Source organism: Trichinella spiralis, assembly GCF_000181795.1.
Source record: "Trichinella spiralis strain ISS 195 chromosome Unknown Scfld4, whole genome shotgun sequence".
In the NCBI taxonomy this organism is placed as follows: Eukaryota; Metazoa; Nematoda; class Enoplea; order Trichinellida; family Trichinellidae; genus Trichinella; species Trichinella spiralis.
Genome location: NW_003526943.1, coordinates 986,396 through 1,008,333, shown reverse-complemented (window position 1 = coordinate 1,008,333; position 21,938 = coordinate 986,396). Strand labels below are relative to the sequence as shown.

The window sequence follows — 21,938 nt, the reverse complement described above, 5'->3', positions numbered from 1 at the left end:
GTGTTATTTAAAATAGGTTTAGTTTATGATAAACTATGTTTCATAAATTATTACAAGCAGTGAATAATGTATGAAATATTTGAAAATAAAGTTACAATAAGAATGCAAATGCAGGATATACGCATTAATATTTTCTTTTGCGAAAAGTTCAAAAAATTAAAAGTAAAAATTAATGCAGAAACACGAGGGATATATTTTTCATGAAGGAGAGTTTTACATTGAAGCAACTTTGTATCGAATTATTTAAAGCTGAGGGAGAAGTACTGACTGCATAATGTTACAAGCACACTTAGAAACGTTAAACTAGATTATTCATTAAAACAAGTGCAAGAATAAATGCTGAAAAAATAATTGATGAAGTAATGCAAAAAAGGATGCTACAGGTTGAGTCGCTTCAAATTACTGTACATTATAAAGTGCAAAGAGCTGAAAAACCAAACAGAAAATCATTAATTTTTGTGCTGCCACAGTTATATGAGTTTTAACGTTTTCAATTTTTATTAATTCCATAATATTACAATGAATCTATCAAAACGACACATTTATGTAGTATCTAGTGCACGAATAGTGCTACCCGGAAGCATATTCTTTATCATTTATAATTGTCTTTATTTCTATGCAAATTTACATATAGTGTAGCATTTTCACTTATGTTAATTAGAAAACATCATAATTAGACTTTTCACTCTTTAATGTACATGAAAAACTCGAAAACATTTGAGGATAGCTGAAGTGTTCTGAATTTCTTCATCATTATCATGTTTAGAGTTTGGTATTTTTATGCGTTTTTGTGCATTTTGCTTGGATATTTCAAGGTAAGGAAAAATAATACTTTTTATTTGATTTATTTATTCCTTTAATGGCATTATATTATGCATTTCTAAGCTTCTACGATGTGCATAATAATAATATGCGACTTGCAATATCTGAGGTGAATACATTATACTTGAATGTCTGATTTAGGATGAAGTTGATTGTGCTCAAACAATTAATAATACGGCGATGCTAAAACTCTTTAATGCTGAGGGTGCAACCATCGGCAGTAAAGAAAAACATGTAAACAGCTTTGATAAAAATGAAAGGTATTTCAAATTCAAATTGTGCTTAAATGAATTTAATATTTACATAACAAAGGGATGTGCAAAATATCAATGAGGAATCTTTGATAACTAATCCGCCCTGTGATGATAAAAGGTAAATATGGTTTCGTGTATGGGGAATATTGAAAAATTTTATTTAGTTGCTCGGATTTACCAAGCATATTTATTGATGCAAAATGTTGCCGGGATGAAAATGGTCGAAACTTAGGTCAGTGTTGCAAAAAACTTTCATTGCTGACAAAGTACGTTTATTTACTTGTCAGTTACAGAAAATTTATTATGCATTCTATTTCAAAATTTATTGGAGAAAAGGTCATTTAAATTCAGCTGTTAAAATTAAATAAATTTATTTAAATTTTAGAATCTTAATCTCAATTGCCTCATTTGGGGCAACAATGGGACTTCTGTTCGTAGCTATTTGTTTTTCAAATGGTAAATGCTGCTTAACTTTAAGAAAATCTCTGAACATCAGAAGAAAACCAGTGATTGACGAAAGCGCAAGTGAATAAACAATAACATCTAATGATTAAAAAATAATTTTAATATAAATAAAAAAAATTTTTTTACGTTACGCTTTTTGCACTATTTAGACTTGACAAATTTCAAGCATGCCCAAACATTGGAAAGAAGTTTATCGAATGGAAAAAAACTAAACGATATGAACAGTAATTTTATTTAAAATTTATACAGTATTATTGAAAAGATAAATTTAAGGAACGTTTCAAGAAAGTTTGATATATTCAAAAAATTCAAAAATTGATTCCGCATTGCTGGATTTCGTGCAGAGTAACAGTCCAACATCACCGTCTCTTTCAAGGTTTAGTAAAACAGCGGAATCTGAATTGATGGAACATTTCGAGAGTGCACGAAATTTATCGACTATTTTGAGTCCAGATGCAGGCATTAAGCCTACATTAGGCGCGGAAAGTTGCAGCATAAGAACCGCCGAAGAAACTCAAGAACCATCAGTAACAGGAAATGAAACAAATATTAAAAGTGGTAAATAAATAATAAATGTTATGCCAAAATTTAACTTTTAATCTTAGAACCAAATGAATCTGAATGGAATGAAGCATCAAAAAATGAAACAGAATTACCGTTAGAAAAACCCGTGCCAATACACGATTCAACCCACAATACGTACAATCCCAATAATTCTCAATATTTGAAACCAAAATCTTCAAAAAAATTTGATTTCCTAGCTTCGGGTAGTTTGTCGAATGATGGAAGTTCAAAAAGTGGAAGTGTACATTCAAACATTGAAGAAAGTTTAAATTCACAGAATCCTTCGTCGTCGGCAAATATTGCAAACAGCAACGCTTGCGATTTATCTGCAGAATTTACAGCAGCTTCTTCTAAACGTGATTCTACATTAGCCTCACATATCACGGAAGACAAAAGTGGTATATTATTAAGCATTTTGAAATTTTCCATTAGCTGTTGGCTAATTATTTTCCGTTTTTCGTTTTTAGGCGTTGCCAGCGATTTTTGCGATAATACATCCGCAACAAAAGATCCGCAGAAAGAAGTAACAGCTACATCAAATTTATCCAAATCATCGACATCAAATTTAACATGAAATTATTATTATTACTAACTTTTTTTCTTTCTGTTATTTCAATAATAAATTTGAAAAGTTTCCATTAATTAAAAACACTTACAATTTTGCATTTGAAATTCCATATTGATTCAAATTTCACTTCAATTCTGCAGTTTTGCATGAAAATATGTTGTTTGGAAAAAAAGTATGTTCGTTGTCAATTTTTCTTTTTAGTTATTTCAAAACTGTTGTATTCATAAAATAAAGCCACGATATTTTCATTAAAATTGGAAAAATTCTGAATGAAAGATGAATTTTATTTTAAATTAATTTACTATGAAACAATTTCTGTCCATATTTATTTATCAATTCTTTGTTCATCTTTAACAGTTTAAAATTCGTTACACAACATTAAATAAAATTTCAATCTTTCAATTTAAATATAACAAATATCCATTCAGTGATGAAATTTTTGAAAATTATTTATCAATAAACAGTTGCAGTACAATGTAATGCAAGAACAATATATAATGTTGCAATGCTATAGAGGTCAGATAACAAGGATCCGGAGACATAGAAACTTTTCTTTGTTTTCAACGTACTGATAATAATTATGGGATAGATAATCATAAACATATTCAGAACAAAGAAATTGATTGTTCTAAAATCTAGATTATTATTTTTTACTTCATAAAAATTAAAGGATTAAAGAACAAAGAGAGGATTTCTGCAAAAAAGATTATGATCTACAAAAATGTTCTGCAAATATTTAGTATTTTACATCAGGAAAGTACTGGGCGTCGCCTATTGTTGTCCAAATTGACAGGTTTGTCAATCAGGTGCTTCCTTGACATTTTAAAATGCTTCAACTCAGCATGAGCTTTCGTAAATTGCTCAACCTCTGCAACATACCATAACATAACATATCGTGACCCATTTCAAGATTTAATTGTACCCATCGTCTGTATATCTATGGGATTTGTGGAATCAATGGAAAATTTTTCATAACACAATTCTCGCTCATTATTGCTGCATTCAAGATTATATCTTACTGGAGATTGCAGATTAAGATAAAAATAATCCCCAATCACTTCACCTATTAAAAGTGAACAAAAACACGTTTCTTGTGATAAATGGGGATAAAAAAAATTTCGAAAAGATGAAAAAAAAAGATTTTGAATTTTTGCACATGTGAACATGTATATAATAAACTTGCATATTTTTTTTCATAGAACATTTTTTGTGTTGCATTTTTCAAAATCAAGCAGAGCAAAATTTTTAAAACATACAATTTCTTTTTTATACAATTTTTTTCCTTGCCTTGCAGTGTAGAAATTTAAAAATTTTGTTGCTCATATTAGCACGTAACCATTGTTTATGATAGCATAATTAAAAAACATTTTTTTAAAAGTCAATAGGAAAATTATTTACTTTAGAACATTGCCAGACTAATTTGCGGTATAATTGGCATATTTTTTGCAGTTGTAAAATTACTGCTGAAAAAGTTATTTTTTTTACCTGAAATGAGAATTTTTAATAAGATTTGAAAAATAATTGTGCAATAAATTTTATTTGAACAAATTCATATCCACGCAAAATTTTCACATTTAAAAAGAAACAGCAGGAAATTATATGATGCCTTTTGTTTAGGGAAAAAAGAAAGAACTGTTGTAAGATGGTAATTTCTTATTATTTTCTTGGATTAAAATGAAAAACTTATCACTTTTGCAATTTAATTCATAATTGATAATTTTTTATTTTTTAGTATCAACTGTATTATATTTCACTGCTGCAGTTGGTGATTTCATGTTTTGCCGTTGCAAATGTTACAGATGAAGAATTGATTAAACTATCCGTTGAGTTGGGAAAAATTGACGATCCATTTGCCAAATTATCTGGCGTGACTTTAAATTTACAGAGGCGCTATTCTCAAGATTCAACATCATCATTGCACCAGTAATTTCTCATTATTATTTTTTATTCAAAATTTGGCAATTTTCATACAATCTAAATTTCTTTTCAAGGTTGTTTGGCGAAGTGCCTGCAGATGTCAAATTGAGACCATCTGTGGCTGCTTTCGTGGAACTATTTGAACATTTCATACCTGAAACAGGCAAAGAGGAAATAATATCAAAACGCAAATCTAAAACGATTGATAATTTCATCGATGCTGTAGTTGAAAGCAGTGTGATGAAAATATTCATGCAATTTCTCAAAAGCAAAAGTATTTTCAATTAATATTTTGCTTTTTTTGGCTTGATTGCTCATTTTTGATCTGAATTCAATTTTCAAAGATATCTCCGAAGCGAATAGTGAAAATGAATTCAAAAAATATCTTCAAACAATTTGGTTTCAACTGTATCCAAGAAAGAATCATGTTCTCGATAGCTGCGCCTTTGAGCATACATTTCTTGGGGAGATTTACAAGAAAAAAGTCATGGGAATGCACAACTGGATCCGCATGGCATATTTACAAGAAACAGGAAAAGCACAATACAACGGCTACTATTCCCTGATAGCTGTAATGATTGGAGAATATTTATTTGCTAGATTTAGTTTTATTTAAACTTAAAAAAATTTATGAAATATTTCAGGACAAATATTTGTCGATCAGTTTCACTTGGAACAAGGCGACCAAGCATAAAAGTGGTTTTCTGTTACGAACAAGTCCCGAATATGAAATGGCTCTTTATACAATGTGTTACATTTTTCGAAATGAACAAGATTGCTTTGTGAAATTTCGTTCTTGTACCGGAAATATTTTCACTTATTCTTTACAACGCAGAAATAAATCCTACTTGTCAACGGCATATTTTGTCCCGGATAGTGATTGTAAAAACTGACAAAGGTGCCGTGTTGTGTAGTTGTAAACGGGAAGAAAAAAAATATATTCCACTGAAATATGTAAAAATCAACAAAGTCAACTAACAGTGGTGAAATGAAAGAACCACTGAAATTGATTTATCGCGGTTGCTCTTGTTGAATTTCTTTTTGTTTGTCACTTCATATATATATATATTTTTTTCTTACATTGCCATAAATAAAAACATTAAATGTAAATTTTGTGAATTTTTGTCTGAAAAAGCAATTAAAATTAAAATTACAGAAATAAAAACATTTTTAAAAATGATTTTTTGACAGAATATTCGATATAAAACGTTAATGAATCACAAGTCATCACGTCGTGATATTAAATATTGAATTTCAAAAAAAAATCAAATACGAAATATGTTTATTGAGTAAAAAATGTTATGCAAATTAATCCCGCCGTTGACAATCATCTATCTGAACGAGGTGAAAAATGTTTGAAGAGAATATTTTCAAACTAGAGAAAATTAATAATCATAAAAATAATCAGATCATTGTTCGCGTGTGGATAATTATCGGACGATATGGATCAATTTTGTGTTGAACAATGGAATTGTTGCCATTGCATTGTTGTACGGCAACAATTAGGTGATACCTGAATATATTTACCCTCTTTAAAGTACTGTATGGGCAATCAGTGGAAGGGTTGTTGTATTGAAGTGAAGTCAGCTGTGCGGTCAACTTGTTCCGCTCTACTCGTGGCCATTGTTTCACGTGCCGGCACTTTTTTCAATGCAGACGACAAGTCAACTTTGCACACTGTTCGGCCTTTGTCAATTGTTTATTAATGCGGTAATTGTTTTGTTCATGTTATCGGATATACCATTTTTGTATGTTAAAAACAAATTGATAGATTTAAAAAAAAAGAATTTTTTTATTTTGAGAAGGAAATTTTAATTGTTTTTATTTTCGAATAAGAATAATGATTTGAAATGTGGTAATTTTAATTGCGTTACTATGAAAAAAATAAATAATTTATTATTATTTTTGTATTTATTTTATCGGTATTTTGTCGTAGATTTGACGTTGTGATGTCAGCAAGTGGAGACAGATGGTCAGAACAGTTGAAACGGTGATGATGACGATAATGATGATTTTCTTGTGAAATATGATTCATCAGTTGGTTGGTTTTGTTGTTGTCTGATTGTTTGTTTTGTGTGTGATGCAGATGTTGAAGTTTTAATTTTTGTTTTTTGCATTTGTGCAGTATGATATGGGGGTTTATTTTTTGATAAAAGAAAGAGATTTTCGAGCAGAAAAATTGATCATCTCAGAAATGGAAATAATCGTGTTCGGTGTTCAGGAACTTTCCACTGTGACCTTGGTCATTTTCTGTAGAATGAGAATATGAAGAGTATGTGCCATTGGAATTGGGATCAGAAGAAGTGCTTAGAAGAAGAGCAAGCATAACAAGATTTTCAAGCAAGTGTGTCTGTCTGTGTGTGTGTGTGAAAGAGAAAGAGAGAGTTAGGCGTTAATTGTTGCCATTCTACCACTATAGGGTACGGACGGTTATTCTTCGTTCTCATTCCAACGGCACGTTAATCGCCCTTGCGGCACCCCCCGGTGGCATTGTTCTTTCTTCTTCTCCTGCTTCTGCTACTTTACGATTTGTCTTACATTTGTTTGCTTACTTGGTTCGTTGTTGTTGTTGTTGACGATGTTGTTTGAAGGATCACCACCGATCAGTATCTTCTTCTTCTTCTTCTTCTTTTTTTGCCTACTTGAATTTTCATTGGCCGAATTCCGTATCTTCAATTTCACTACGTTCTGGTTGGTCGGCCGGTGAGTATCTGGCCTAGATTTTCCTCGCCTTGCCCTGAGTCAACAGCAGAACCTGCACATTTGCACAGTTGAACGTCTGTTGGTCGGTCGGTCAGTCGGTCTGCAGCAGCAGCACCAACAGCAGCTGCTCGTGCATCTTTCTCTCTTCTTGTCATCATCAACGTCACTCAGACAACGGTCAACAATCCCATTTTCACAATGCTCCCGTGGATTCATCTCGAAGCAGTAAGAAAAATTAATTCGTCTCTCTTATTTATGCATCGTCGAAATTTCACTCCCCAACTACTACAACTCTTAATGGCTTGCTTGGTCTGAATCAAATTCCCTTCTTCTTCTTTTTCTTATTCTCTACCATCGTCGTTCTTCAATGCAAAATAGGTCATTCAGTTTGCTCAACGTAATCGCCGTTCGTTCGCTTAGGTGATTAATAATCATCATCTACATTATTATTATTATTATTATTATTATTATTCTAGTTTGATCGTTTTGTATAAATCTGTATTTTTTTTCTACGTGGAGAAAAAGAGAAGAAAATGCAAATTGTTCCATTGCTGTCGGTTGTGTGAATCTGCCGAACGCTTGCTTGCAGCAACCCACAACGGATCTAGGTCTTTGTATTGGTCTTTTGACCTAGCTGCTTGTGCTTGTGGAAGGGTATTTTTTTATTGATCGACCACATCAACCTCCGGCGTGCGGCCACCGTACGGCGGCGCAGCATTGTTATCGCCATCCACGCAGCGTTGTTGGAAAAGATCCAGACGACCTGTTGTTCGGTTATCTGGAGAACGTTGTCCGTCGCTTTTGACACGGCAGCAGTCGGTTCGCTTATCGTCAGCATCACTTTTCTGCTCTGATGCGTCCAACTGGGCATTTTTATCTTCTTCTTCTTCTTCTTTCTCTTTATGAGAAGACAACTGCTTTTGCGCGGGACGCGACTTATTATTATTCACGCGCGTTATGTTGTTGTTGTTGTTGTTGTTCGATATAATTTGTTTGTTTGTTTGTTTAGGATACTTGTTTACGGGTAGAGAGATGACCACGATCGTAGTCGAAAGTAGTAGTGACGTGTCAGTCGAAATGACGCCTACTGTAGTGGAAGAGGCGAAAGAAGAAGTTTCATCGAACGCGTCGACAATTGCTGCCGCAGAAGCGGCTCGGGCGGCAGAATCGCCCGAAACCGTCGCCGAATCGCCATCGCCGTCCTCGCCGCCGCCGCCGATGCCACTGTTGCCCTTGTCTGTAACCTTGCCACTGGCTGCCCTGTCGCCGATAGTTGTTGAACACGAACAACGGCAGAGCAACGATAATAACAATGCCGGCTCTGAATCACCGACAACTTTGCCCAATGGAACACCAACGGACGCAGCAGAACCTGCTGCTGCTGCTGCTAGTGATGGTGGCGAACCACGAGCACAGCAAGAGGAGGCAGAAGAGTTGGTGGAGGAAGAAGTGGAGGACGAGGATGAGGAAGAGCGCCCGATGAATAATACTCCCAACAGTGTCGACGACACGTTGGCAGAGAATTCAGAGACGGACGGGGGGTTGCGAGTGATGTGCGAAGATCAAGTGATCGAGTTCGTCGGCCAGAAAAGTCCAGAAGAGGACCAACAGGTCCCATTGCCGACCACTTCGATCCAAACCCGCACTTGTCCCGTGTGCGGCTATCAGTCCAATTGCCTTTCTTCCCTGATCCGGCATCGTCGAGTTCACACAACTGAATACCCGTTCCGTTGTCGTCTTTGTTCAAAAACGTCAAAGTGGAAATCGAATTTGGTCCGCCACGCGGCGAAGATGCACGGCGTGCGAGTAGTATCCCGACAACGTGGATCGAACAATCACCACAACCACAGTCACCACAATCACAACCACAGTCACCACAATCACAATCACCATAATCACAATCACAGTAACAACAACATCAACAACAACGACAACAACAGTAGTAGTAGTAGTAGTAGTAGTAGCAACACAAACAACGATAATAACAACAATAGCAGCAACAACAGTACAGCCAGCGTGGATTCCCCCGACCTGTGCCCCAGAGCGTCGTCATCCACTGATGACGTCATCTCCACGGCTGACGGCGCATCGGTCAGCGGAATTGACCAACCGTCGACGTCCGGTGTCAGCGCAGTTTCTGGGTTGCAATTGGACAACGGGGTCAGTTGTACGACATTTTTCCAGTGCACCGATTGTCCGTACGCGGCCAAAGATCGCCACTCGTTGCGAAACCACATGCAAAGACACCGCCGAGCTAGGACGAACTCGGGCACGGCCGCCAGTCAGCAGAACGGCACCAGCGGGATGTTGCGGTGCAGGCGGCGTCGGTTCCAATCACCCCAAACTCCCACCACGGACGCCCAGCCGGCGGCGGGGTTCCGCTGCTCGGTCTGCGATTTTACTTCGACCAACAGTTCCAGCGTCAAAAAGCACATCGCCTGCAAACGTTCGAATCATGCATCCGCCTACGTGGTTCCGTTCGACCAGACGGCGACGGAAGCCAACAGTTGTAACGGCGAATCGACCCCGACGCCGGTCAACGGCTCGGCGGCAGATCCGGTACCGGAATTGGTCCCGGCACCGGCACCGGCGCCGTCTCCAGCTTCGACCAACGGCGCGGACTGCACCGCGACCGACGAAACTGTCGACGCGGGTTCGGCGGCGACCGTCGCGACAGCGTCTACTTCCACACCGCAGCGACAGAACGGCGTTGGCAAAGCCAAAAATAATACTAGCAACAGCAAATCGAAATCGAAACCGAAATCGAAAGCTGCCGACGAAAGCAGAAAAGCTGGCAAAAAAGCAACCGCTGGGCCGGTGTGGCAGTGTTTGATCTGTGATCAATTGTTCCTGGTCCGCGACGAGGCGGTGTCGCATTTGAAAGCCCAACATCGCATGCAACCCTACTGTTGCCTTTACTGCGACTTCGGCTCTGTTGAAGAGAGCGCCTGCAACGAGCACGTCGGTTGTTCTCATCCCAATGCCGGCTTGATGTCGGTCATTGAAAATTTGGCTCCAATCACCAACACCGTTCGACAGAGATCGACCAGACGGCCGGCACTGTGCGTCAACGCCCAACGTCCAGACGCGGATCTGTGCCTCTACCCGACGACGGGTGCGTCTGAGTTCGACGGGTTACCGACAGGCACTATGCACTGGTGCCCGCCCGTGACCGGGCACTTGGCAACGTTCACTTTCGAACAACTGGCCGACGTTGTTGGCGACTTCGTCGCCATTGTCGACGCCCTCGTCGACGACCCTCGCCAACCGTCTTTTGCCGAACAGCTCAGAACCGAAGCCTGCGCCCCGGATGGCTTGTTTCATTTGGAAATTCCAGACGCCGACGACGACTGCGAACAATCACTAGTGGACGTTCTGTTGGCCAAAGCCGCAACGTCGGTACCAGTGCTGAGCGCCAACGCCCAGACCAACAGCAGCAACACCAACGCGGGCCATGGTTCCGGTACCGGCAACAGCAACAACAACAACAACAACAATAACAACAGCCGTCAACAACAGCATAATCCGAACAACAACAACAACAACAACCACAACCACAGTAACAATGGCAGCCATTTGGAATCGTTCGCTTTGACCGAAGAGGAAATCCAAATGGCACTGGCCAACGGCATCGAACCACTCAGGACTGAATTGGTCAAGATTACTATGGAAGTGAACGGCTTGAAAAGAATGATGTGGCAGTGTCGATTTTGTCCGCACACGAGCAAAAAACGCGCCAACGTTCGAATTCATGAAAAAACTCACCTCCGGGCCAAAAAAGGTGCCCCGCAACCGCAACCACCTCGTGATCCTGACGAACCGCCGGAAAAAATTCCAAGAAAAGACGACGACGCTAATTCGAAAAAATGATTTGCGTGTGCCTGCACTCATGTGGATATCAACCTCATTTCTCTGCCTCTCTCTCTCTCGCTTTCTGTCTTTCTTACCTCTTTCTGCCTCGTGTACGCTTTTATTATTATATATTACTTACTTCATTCGTGAACACAAATACGGCTATTAGTTTTTCCTTTGTAACTTTGAGCTTTTTCCATTTCGGAAGCTTCAATCAAGTTTATACTTTATTCGAATACGTGTGTTTCATCCCAGCTGGTGTGGTGCAATGGTGAGAAAACAATCATCTATCACACACACACACACACACACAACATTGCACCGTAACACGTTTTTTTTGACTCTTTTGTAAATTATTTATTTATTCTTTTTTTCACTGTTAGTTGTAAAGGCACACTGGTGAGATGTTTTTACATCTTTCCCTTCTTTTTATTGAGTAGTTGTAGTTTACTGTATGCATATGTATATATTATTTATCTATCCATCCGTCCATCCATTTATACGTTTATATCCATCCATAAATACTTTGCATATATTGCGTACAATATTCGTAGTACAAAGTTAACGTTGCACTGTTCTAGATACTGAATAACACCAGGTAAAGAGTATCTTTGTCCCGACGATCATTGTTATTCTGTGCAGACGTTTCATGTGATTATTATTATTATTATCCCATTTATTTATTTATTTATTTACAGTTTCAATGTAATGGAATGAATGAAAATAAAGCTTCATGACAAAATTTGTTTTGTTTTCGAAATGAAAAAAATAGTAATAAAACAAAAACTTTAGTAAACATTACAGACTGTGAAATATTTATAAAAAGCAAAATGTTCAACTAAATTTTCAAACTTGCATAATTCTTAATACTGTCGTCTGTTTCAATGTTGCTTTTAATCTGTTTTCATTTCATTCGATGCTCAGGTAGAATATACACTCTAGTTGTACATACAACAAATATTTCCAGAAACATTCAACAATAAGTAAACAACAACTATCTAAAAAATAAATTAATAATAATAATTTTTACGGACTTTTATTATTTTTTATTTATCATGAATTATTTATTATAAAACTCAACTAAAATGCCAGTATGCTTTTGCTGAACTGCCATTTCTCCATTTGTTGTTCATAATTAGCAATTTGTATATTTATTTACGTAACACAATATGTAACAACTCTAATGGAAACAAATATTTCGAAATTGAAAATTTATAAAGTAGACTGTAATAGTGGAAACGTATCAATTATTAGATGCAAAATATTTTAAAATTAATCAATCATTACTTGAATTTAACTCAACTCGAGCAAAGAATGATAATACAACAGACTACTAGGCTGAATTTTTCTCGTTCGTAACATCTTTTCGTTCTATCGTACACAGCACAACATTTCATTACTTACTGGCAGGTACAATTTTTGAAGAACTATACGATAAAAAATGCTTTAAAAATTTTCAAAACAATTGTTGTAATTTTATTCAGATTTTGTACATATTGCGTAAGATGATTTAAATTTTTGTAAAAATTTTCCAACTGGTTGAGCAAATGATTCAAAAACGTGTTTTGACTATGTGATGTTTGGCTCTTTTCTTACAAAAAAAAGAGGAACACTCAAGTATACTTTTTTAACTTATACTTGTTAATTGATTACAATTTAAATTGAAACTTTTTTATTGATTTTCAGGTTCTGCTACACCTCTTTTTGTCGTAAAAATTTGAACCACAAAATTATTATGACCAATCAGGATGCTTTATTTTAAAGTACACGAGTACTTCGTTGAAATTTAAAATTCAACTTTAAACAACAGACATATATATATATGTATATATTTACGATACATATATTTGTGTCAGTGTTGCCGCGTTTTAATTTTTGTGTTGCGTTTATCTCGGTTGGTCGTCTCTTGGCCGAAGCTGCTTTATTCAAGTTCTGGGACTCTACATTAGCCGCTCCGTATAATTTTACATTTCCTCTGTTACGTGAACAATGGAAAACGTCTTTGAAATTGGCGACGTGGTGAACCGCTGTTGGAAAGTTGATCATGTTATTGGTATGGGTGCGTATGGCCGTGTGCATTTGGTCAGAGGAATGAGAAAAAAGTTGAAAGGTGCAATGAAAGTGGAGAAAAATCAACAAGAAGGAAACTTGATCAAAGAGCAAACGTTGTTGAATTTATTGTCGAAAAAAAAGCACGCTTTACGCCTTTACGACCAGGGCACGGTGAACAATTCCGCATTCATTGTTATGCAATTGACCGGTCCGAATTTGAGCATCCTGCGTCACCAGATGCCGAATCATCGATTTTCCATCAAAACCGTCTGCTTCATCGGGATACAAGTTGTGGAAGCTCTGGAAGATTTGCATGAAACGGGCTACGTGCACCGCGATGTAAAACCGAGCAACTGTGCCATGGGTTCGACAGAAGACTGTTCGAAAACGTTGTATCTCTTCGATTTTGGACTGGCAAAAAAGTTTGTCACCAAATTCAAATCCAAGGCAGAATTTCAGGCACCTTTTGTCGGCACTAGACAGTACTGCTCACCGAACGTGCATCGGGGTAAAATATACGGACGTCACGATGATCTCTGGTCAATGGTATACATGTTGGCCGAATTGTACAGTGGCAAACTTCCGTGGAGAGGAATATCTTGCAAAACTGAAATTTTGAAAAAGAAAGAAAGCCAAGAGTTTAGGATACTGCTGGCCAACATGTCGATCCATATGCTTGAAATGGTCAACATTTTGACAATAATGACTTATGAAAATAAGCCGAATTACAAATGGTTTATCAACCAATTGAAAAGCATTTTAAACGACAACGGTATCGACGCGAACGAAGTCTCCTTCGACTGGCAAACATCGACCAATGATTCAAGGCGAGTTATCTGAATGATTTTATTCAATTAATTTATTCACGTACAATTTGTAAATTTCATTTTGTCTTCATTTTTAATTTCTCATTTCACGTTCCATGAACAAACTTATTCACCATATTCTTTTCTATATTAAAATCAACTTCATTGAAAACAAATTCAAATATAATATTCAACATGATGCATAAATTGTTCAAAATAAAATTATTATTTAATATGCTTTTGGTGTGTATTGAATTTATTGCAATTTACAAAGCACTTTTTAAAAGAATTTCTACAAATGAAGAGAAAAAAGCGAAACAAAATGTTGTAAATAAATTTAGTATTTGCTTTTTTGTGAAATTGAAAAAATGATGAATCAAATGCAAATTACAAAACAAATTTATAATATTTAAAAGAATGGATGATGATAATGGATGACATTTTTTACTTTGAAATTAAAAGTAGCTCAAGCCACAATCAGCAAGATTTTTCAACGTCAAAATCAAGAAATTTCATCATTTAACAATATTTTTTTAATTAAAAAAAACCGTTTTTCAACTGCTTCAGTTTTGCGGCATGTTGGCGGAAACTTGAGCAACCGATGGAGATGTATTAGAAGTAGAAGTGGCATCGTAACGTACATCATATAGCATCGGCTCTGCTCCAGTGTCGGCCGTGGCGCTGCCCGAATGCACGCCTCTAGTTGCTGCCCAATTTTCTTTCTCTTGTTCACGTATTGGAAATAAATACGGATGTTCCATAGCCTCTTTAGCCGTCAATCGTTGCTGATGATCGTAACGCAAAACCTGATAAAATAATAAATAAACTGCAGCAAACATATATCATTATACATATATGTATATATTACTTTATCCAAAAAATCTAATGCTTCCGGTGAAACCAAGTGCTGGTTTTCACTGTGAACAAAACGTTCCCATCGTTTCCTGGAATGTCGGCCTAAAATGTCGTTGAACCGGGGATCCAAATCAATTGAATATTTTTTCATATATTCATGCAACTCGTCCGTGCCAAGTACTTTTGCTATTCGCACCAACTGGTCGTAATTGTCATGACCGTGAAAAAATGGCTCCTTTCGAAAAATCATACTTGCTAACATACAACCCAAACTCCACATATCCAAACTGTAATCGTAATAATGATAATCGACCAACAGCTCAGGACCTTTGAAATAACGAGAAGCAACTCGAACATTATATTCTTCTTCTGGGTGATAAAATTCAGCCAAACCCCAGTCTATTAAGCGCAATTTTCTCGCCTTGTGATCAATCATCACGTTGTGCGGCTTCACATCACGATGCATAATGCCCATACTGTGAGAAAAATCTAACGCTTTCAACAATTCATACATGTAGTAACGAATGTCATAGTCGGATAACGTCTGATAAAGTTGTTTAAAATCTGCATTGTTCACATATTCGAATATCAAAGCTGGAGTGCGTGACATCGGATCCTTAACCACGTCTCGCAACGATATCACGTTCACACCGTTGCGAAGATTTTCCAAAATTTTAATTTCTCTTTTAATTTTCTTCTTCTTTACTGGCTTTAAAATTTTAATTACCACACACTCGCCTTTGCTCATGTCCATGCCTTCGAACACTTCACTGTATTTTCCACGACCAAGCTTGCGAATTAGATGATAATTATCAATATCACCCCACTCGATTGTATGAGCTTCGTAATCCCAATATTCACGAGGTTTTTGAAGATTCACATCTGCATAAACCTGAGCACGACTGACAACGGACATCACTCAGAAAAAAATACAAAATCTTTCAACACTCTGAAAAATTTAAATATATTTAATTTCATATAAAACACAAAAGCTGCTGTTTAAAACGCCAACCTTGCTAATATTATAATGCAATAATAAACTGCTCAAATCTCAAAAATTATATATTCAATACAGTGTTGAACTTTTTATTTTGTTTTGTCAACCAAAAATATTAACAATTATTATTATTGAAGGAACAGTAAAAAGATTTACAAAAATCTAACCGAATATAACATATTATCATTTAATAAATAAACACTGCCCATGAAATGGAAAAATTGCAAAAATATAAAACGGTCGAAGTATTTTAAAGTAAATAATAACAATATCTCACATACATTACAAGCTTTGACGAGAAAAATTAACAAAATTTTCTATATAATATGTAAATATTGAATGTCCTTTGAATAAGCATGCTACAGCGTTAAAATAAATTATTAATTAATATGTATTCTGCTGATAACGACAAAATTAACTTCATACCCTTTTACAACATATTGCTTTTACAAAACAATAAAATGATATAATAAAAAAACAGTTCTATTAAAAAAAGTTTAAATAAGTAAGTAATAACAAATTTTCATGCAAAATTAATAATAAAAATAATGTTATACCGACAAATTCCACGTAATCGTAAATATGACACTGCTACGAAGAATAACAAAATGGAGTCTACGATAGTATGACAATTTGAAATTCAAGCTATGCCGCAAAAATAAATTTTATTGATAATCTGGAGATGAATAGAAAATGAATGTCATGAAATTTTATGATTTACGTCAATTATTTAATAAAACTTTCAATTTTATTCCATATGATATTAAATTAAATTTAAAATGCTTTTATTTTACATCAGAAAAATGATTTGTCACATTCATTACAATAGAATTTTTAAATACTATAATTTATTATAATATACATTACAGTATAATGTTTTACACAGTATATTTATTTAATAAAAATTACAAAAGATAATAATATTTTACCTAAAGAAACAATAATTATTGCATTAATAAACTGTTTGAATCGAATATCATTTTAAGCATTTGTGAAAAGCGGCATACAGATTTGATAATTCAACTACTTGTCGTTATTTTGTGCTTAAAATAAAATATGTTGCGATATCACTGCATAACGTATCATGAATATGAAATGTTTTAATGAAACACAATAAAAGTCATAATATGCGTGCAATAAAGAAAAGATAAACTTGACAATTTTGTTTATATACTGTAATTAATATTTCTTCGTTTTTCCCATCTGTTTCATATATTATTGGCGAATAATTTTGTAAGATATTTTTTGTTTTCAAACGTTTTAATATTAATTTTTGAACAAATTTAGATATTAAGCATAACTTATGAATTGCTTAGTTACTCAGATCCATGTTTCTTTTTTTTCTGTTTATAGACATTATTATGAGTTTTTTATTGCATTAATGTCAAAGTTGATTACTTAGCTGTAACAAAATTGCTGTAAAAGTTGTTTTAATTACCAATTAGTTTATGTATAAATAGAATTACTGTTTACTTTTTGGTTTGTATGTTATGACTTTGTGAAGGTATTGAATCGATATTAGGTAGTGTTTTTTGAATTGCTTAAAGTGATTTAAAATTAAGAAGAGCAGTTAGTTGGCAGATATAAATTATATAAAGTACTGAATTTTTTAAGCATTGCAACCTTAATTCAGAGATTTTCTGCTCATTTGTAAATCATTAAAATATATGTTTGTGTGCAGTGATACCTATTTAAAATTATATTATTATAAGTATCATTTTAGATTTAATTACGTTTCGAAATGAACATCTCTGTGATAAATCTATTTTTTAATGGCACTAAAATTATGGGCTATCGTCAGTTCAATAGCGCTCGATTTCTACACAAATCTTCAACGTATTTCGCTACACAGGTTAATTCATTTTGACCGGTATTGGGATTTTTGTATAATTTCTTAAGTTTTAAAGGTTCCAATCAGTCGTTTTGAGTTAGATAAATTTTTGCCTTATGATGCTTTGATTCAGCGTTTGGATATTGTTCGTGAGCGGTAAGTGCAATTTTTAGTTGTGTTGTTCACTTCTATTTTTTTTATGCATGATATTTAAAGACTTAATCGGCCTTTGACATTAGCGGAAAAAATATTGTATTCTCATTTGGATGATCCTGAAAATGCAGAAATTGTTCGAGGTAGTTCTTATTTAAAGCTTCGACCTGACCGTGTAGCAATGCAAGATGCAACTGCTCAAGTTTGTGAATTGTTTGTTTAATAATAAAAAAAATGTTTTTTGAATTCATCTTTTATGATGATAGTTTTCTTTTAACAGATGGCAGTTCTTCAGTTTATATCATCGGGTTTGGATAGAGTGAGTGTGCCTACAACTATTCATTGCGATCATTTAATTGAAGCGAACGAAGAAGCAAACAGCGATTTAAAACGAGCGAAGGTGAATTTTGTTATCAAATATTAAAACGCATTTTAATAAATTCTATGCTCAGGATGTTAACGCAGAAGTATATGACTTTCTAAGCTCCGTTGCGGCCAAGTATGGTATTGGATTTTGGCATCCTGGTAGTGGGATAATTCATCAAGTAATTTTTTCTGTTTATTATTTGCATTTTACATCAGCATAGAAAGTTCGAATACATTATAATATTCAACGTTTTCTGCTTTTTGTTTTATTATGTTTAAGTCGTTATTTAAATCTAAATAATTATTTCCATATTTAAATGTAATGCAACAGAATGCAATGTAATAATAATTCAGAATTCTAATAACATATATTTAGTTAGTCTACTAAAGCATTATTGATTGCTGAACTTAATAGTGGTTTTTTAGCAGATATGCTTTATTGCAATGTGTATATGTATATATATATATATATGTTAACTTGCAGATAATTCTTGAAAATTATGCTTTTCCTGGTTTGTTGCTGATTGGAACTGATAGTCACACTCCAAATGGAGGTTAGTATACAAAATTTTCTTTGGATGAATTTGAAACTTGCTTTTTTTGTATTTTGTGATATTAATTTTTTGTTATTACTTTTTAACAGCAAATTAATACTATGCGTATGTGGCTACTCATTATTCGTTTGTTCAAGAGAAAAATCGAATAATTTATAAACTGTTCAATTAGTGCCTTAAAATTAAAATTTTTTCTTCACATAAGTAAAGAATTTAAAATCCATCGTAAAAGGCTTAACAGATTTCACTTTGATGAATTGTAAATTGCTGTAGAAAAAGTATTTTTTAAAATAAATATGACTTTAATTTAGGAGGGCTTTGTGGCCTTTGCATAGGAGTTGGAGGTGCTGATGCTGTGGATGTGATGGCTGATATTCCGTGGGAATTGAAATGTCCAAAAGTTATGGGTGTCAAGTTGCAGGGAGAGCTTTCTGGTTGGACTTCACCAAAAGGTATTCTATTTTTAATCTGTTTTGATGAAATATGCATTTTTATTTGTTTTAGATGTGATTTTAAAATTGGCTGAAATTTTGACTGTTAAAGGCGGGACTGGATACATAATAGAATATTTTGGCCCTGGCGTTGATTCTATATCTTGCACTGGTTGATTTATTTTTATTTTCTGCTTTTCTACTTTCTAAATATAATGCAATAATAATTTGTTTATTAGGTATGGGAACAATTTGTAATATGGGTGCAGAAGTGGGTGCTACTACTTCTGTTTTTCCATTTAATAATCGTATGAAGCGTTATTTAGAAGCGACTGGTCGTGAAGGTAAGCAGCACTGACAAATGCCTTTTTTGGAGAATGTGTGAAATGTTTAAATATTGTTGACTTGATCATGGTCGATTTAGGAATAGCGACTGTTGCTGAGAAATGCAAGCATCTGTTCACTTCTGATGCTGGCGCTGGATATGATCAGTTAGTGGAAATAAATTTATCAGAGGTTGAGAATTTGACTGTTAAAAATTGACATTAAACCTTTGAAGATCAATAAATTTGAATATAATTTTATTTAGCTGGAACCCCGCATTAACGGACCGTTCACTCCAGATCTTGGACATACAATTCACAACTTGGGTCAGCACGCCCGTGAAAATGGCTATCCTTTGGAAGTTAAAGCAGGTAAATTTGATAGAGCTATTATTTATTTTTTTTTAATTTAAATATTTAAAATTTTGTTTTGTTTTTTTTTTAATTTTTATTAAGGACTTATTGGAAGCTGTACCAATTCAAGTTATGAGGACATGACTCGAGCGGCAAATGTAGCCCAACAAGCGGTGGAGCACAATTATAAAGCGAAATCGATATTTGATGTTACACCCGGTTCTGAGCAGATCAGGGCGACAATGGAACGTGACGGGCTGACTGAAACGTTCCGAAAAATTGGCGCCACAGTCTTGGCTAATGCTTGTGGTCCTTGTATTGGGCAGTGGAACAGAAAAGATGTTCGCAAAGGAGAAAAAAACACCATTGTCACCTCGTATAATCGTAACTTCACTGGTAGAAACGACGCCAATCCAGCTACACATGCTTTTCTTGCATCACCGGAAATTGTGACGGCAATAGCTTTGGCCGGAAGGTTGGATTTTGACCCTACAAGAGACTATCTGACCGCTAATGATGGTAAGATTTTGGTGTTTTTTGTAGTTTTAAATTGAGGAAGAAATAAAAAAATTCAGGAAGGAAATTTAAACTCAAAGTACCAGTTGGAGAAGAACTTCCATCCAAAGGATTCGATCGTGGTCAAGAAACTTACCAAGCACCTCCGGCTGATGGTTCTGCAGTGAAGGTTGTCGTTCAGCCCAATAGCAAACGACTTCAACTGCTTAAAGCTTTCGATAAATGGGATGGAAATGATTTTGAAGATATGCTCGTGCTTATTAAGGTTTTAATTTTAAACATATCTTACAACATAACATGATGTCAAATTAATTAATAAATTTGCACATGTAAAAATTATTTCAAAAAAGTTGAAATTATACATTTTCATTTTCTTCATAGAAATAATTTTATATTAAATGATAACACTTTATTTTCTTTAATCATTTGTTGTTTTTATGCTTTGATATATGTTCATGAAAATTATTTTAGATTAAAGGCAAATGTACAACTGATCACATCAGTGCTGCGGGACCGTGGCTTAAATTTCGTGGACATTTAGACAACATATCTAATAATATGTTCATTGGGTATGAGAAGAGGATTATTTTTTTTTATTTATGTTAAATTAATTTTTTTCAAGAGCTATAAACGAAGAAAATGGAGAGATGAACAAAGTTAAAAATCAGCTGAGCGGTCAATGGTCCAGTGTACCAGAAGCGGCTCGATTTTACAAGGTGAATAATTTTTGGATTGAATGTGCATTTTTGGTACTTTTATATTTTACTGTAAATATAAATATTATGTATTAGGCTAAAGGTAAAAAATGGATAGTGTTTGGAGAGGAAAATTACGGCGAAGGAAGCAGCCGGGAGCACGCCGCTTTGGAGCCACGTCATTTGGGAGGTCGTGCGATTGTAGTGAAAAGTTTTGCCCGAATACATGGTAAATTTTATTTATCACAATCAAATTAATACAATCAATTAAATTAAATTTCGTGCAAATAATGTACTTTTTTGTAAATTTTTGTAAATTTATTTATTTAGAAACGAATTTAAAGAAGCAAGGAATGCTTGCTTTGACATTCGTGAATCCAGCAGATTATGACAGAGTTTTGCCTACAGATAGTGTTTCTCTTGTCGGATTGAAAGATTTCAAACCAGGGAAGGTGATTTATTTTAATTACTTGTTTTTCAGTTCTTTGTGCTTATTATTTTCCATTTAATCGTATATTATTTAAGCCACTGAAGTGCATTTTGAAGCATCGAGATGGAAGTACAGATGAATTTCTGCTTAACCACACCTATAACGACTTACAAATCGAGTGGTTTAAAGCTGGTTCAGCACTGAATTATATGGCTGCGAAGCGCAAATGATAATTCATTTATTATTCTGGTCATTATAAGTGAAAAAATTTTTTAAATTCAGTTTCAACCGGTAGCATCAATGCAGTTTAGAAATTCTGATCATTCGTTCTTTTCTGAATGTTCAGTGAAAGTAATCATGTTTGTGAATCATTTCATCTTCCAACATTTTTGAACGAACGTGATGGAATGGAAAACTGTTAAGTTCAAAT

At 34.7% G+C, this 21,938-nt stretch overlaps 8 protein-coding genes across 8 annotated transcripts; 5 read left to right on the top strand and 3 right to left on the bottom strand.

Annotated features, from left to right (window-relative positions):
* The first annotated feature begins 374 nt into the window (after positions 1-374).
* Tsp_00245 (secretin receptor) lies at positions 375-2,679 on the top strand. The gene is made up of 9 exons (XM_003376000.1): positions 375-469; positions 886-931; positions 964-1,082; positions 1,135-1,194; positions 1,241-1,342; positions 1,462-1,601; positions 1,815-2,099; positions 2,147-2,503; positions 2,573-2,679. The coding sequence occupies exons 1-9, from the start codon at positions 375-377 to the stop codon at positions 2,677-2,679; spliced, it is 1,311 nt and encodes a 436-aa protein (XP_003376048.1).
* A 702-nt stretch (positions 2,680-3,381) lies between these two features.
* Tsp_00246 (putative placental protein 11) lies at positions 3,382-5,483 on the top strand. Its single transcript, XM_003375999.1, has 6 exons — positions 3,382-3,466; positions 4,077-4,144; positions 4,406-4,596; positions 4,665-4,864; positions 4,935-5,161; positions 5,235-5,483. The coding sequence occupies exons 1-6, from the start codon at positions 3,382-3,384 to the stop codon at positions 5,481-5,483; spliced, it is 1,020 nt and encodes a 339-aa protein (XP_003376047.1).
* A 1,550-nt stretch (positions 5,484-7,033) lies between these two features.
* Tsp_00247 (conserved hypothetical protein) lies at positions 7,034-7,448 on the bottom strand. The gene is made up of 3 exons (XM_003375998.1): positions 7,276-7,448; positions 7,143-7,231; positions 7,034-7,104 (listed from the first exon to the last, which is right to left on the bottom strand). Exons 1-3 carry the CDS (start codon positions 7,446-7,448, stop codon positions 7,034-7,036), a joined length of 333 nt encoding a protein of 110 aa, XP_003376046.1.
* A 212-nt stretch (positions 7,449-7,660) lies between these two features.
* On the top strand, positions 7,661-8,147 carry Tsp_00248 (secretin receptor). Its single transcript, XM_003375997.1, has 3 exons — positions 7,661-7,713; positions 7,770-7,901; positions 7,928-8,147. The coding sequence occupies exons 1-3, from the start codon at positions 7,661-7,663 to the stop codon at positions 8,145-8,147; spliced, it is 405 nt and encodes a 134-aa protein (XP_003376045.1).
* A 697-nt stretch (positions 8,148-8,844) lies between these two features.
* Positions 8,845-11,163, top strand: Tsp_00249 (zinc finger protein). Its single transcript, XM_003375996.1, has 4 exons — positions 8,845-9,115; positions 9,305-9,453; positions 9,478-10,756; positions 10,895-11,163. The coding sequence occupies exons 1-4, from the start codon at positions 8,845-8,847 to the stop codon at positions 11,161-11,163; spliced, it is 1,968 nt and encodes a 655-aa protein (XP_003376044.1).
* An 891-nt stretch (positions 11,164-12,054) lies between these two features.
* On the bottom strand, positions 12,055-13,224 carry Tsp_00250 (putative parathyroid hormone 2 receptor). Its single transcript, XM_003375995.1, has 3 exons — positions 12,982-13,224; positions 12,550-12,589; positions 12,055-12,143 (listed from the first exon to the last, which is right to left on the bottom strand). The coding sequence occupies exons 1-3, from the start codon at positions 13,222-13,224 to the stop codon at positions 12,055-12,057; spliced, it is 372 nt and encodes a 123-aa protein (XP_003376043.1).
* A 120-nt stretch (positions 13,225-13,344) lies between these two features.
* On the bottom strand, positions 13,345-16,835 carry Tsp_00251 (casein kinase II subunit alpha'). Its single transcript, XM_003375994.1, is given in 8 exon segments — positions 13,345-13,608; positions 13,691-13,804; positions 13,858-13,903; positions 13,963-14,033; positions 14,594-14,809; positions 14,872-15,567; positions 15,586-15,776; positions 16,817-16,835. The coding sequence occupies 8 exon segments, from the start codon at positions 16,833-16,835 to the stop codon at positions 13,345-13,347; spliced, it is 1,617 nt and encodes a 538-aa protein (XP_003376042.1).
* Positions 16,836-17,641: 806 nt separating this feature from the next.
* Tsp_00252 (putative aconitate hydratase 2) lies at positions 17,642-21,738 on the top strand. The gene is made up of 18 exons (XM_003375993.1): positions 17,642-17,707; positions 17,763-17,842; positions 17,903-18,041; positions 18,120-18,239; positions 18,292-18,384; positions 18,690-18,759; positions 19,071-19,211; positions 19,264-19,362; positions 19,430-19,534; positions 19,615-19,706; positions 19,780-19,885; positions 19,970-20,386; positions 20,443-20,648; positions 20,855-20,952; positions 21,006-21,099; positions 21,175-21,307; positions 21,409-21,530; positions 21,604-21,738. Exons 1-18 carry the CDS (start codon positions 17,642-17,644, stop codon positions 21,736-21,738), a joined length of 2,316 nt encoding a protein of 771 aa, XP_003376041.1.
* Positions 21,739-21,938: the final 200 nt, after the last annotated feature.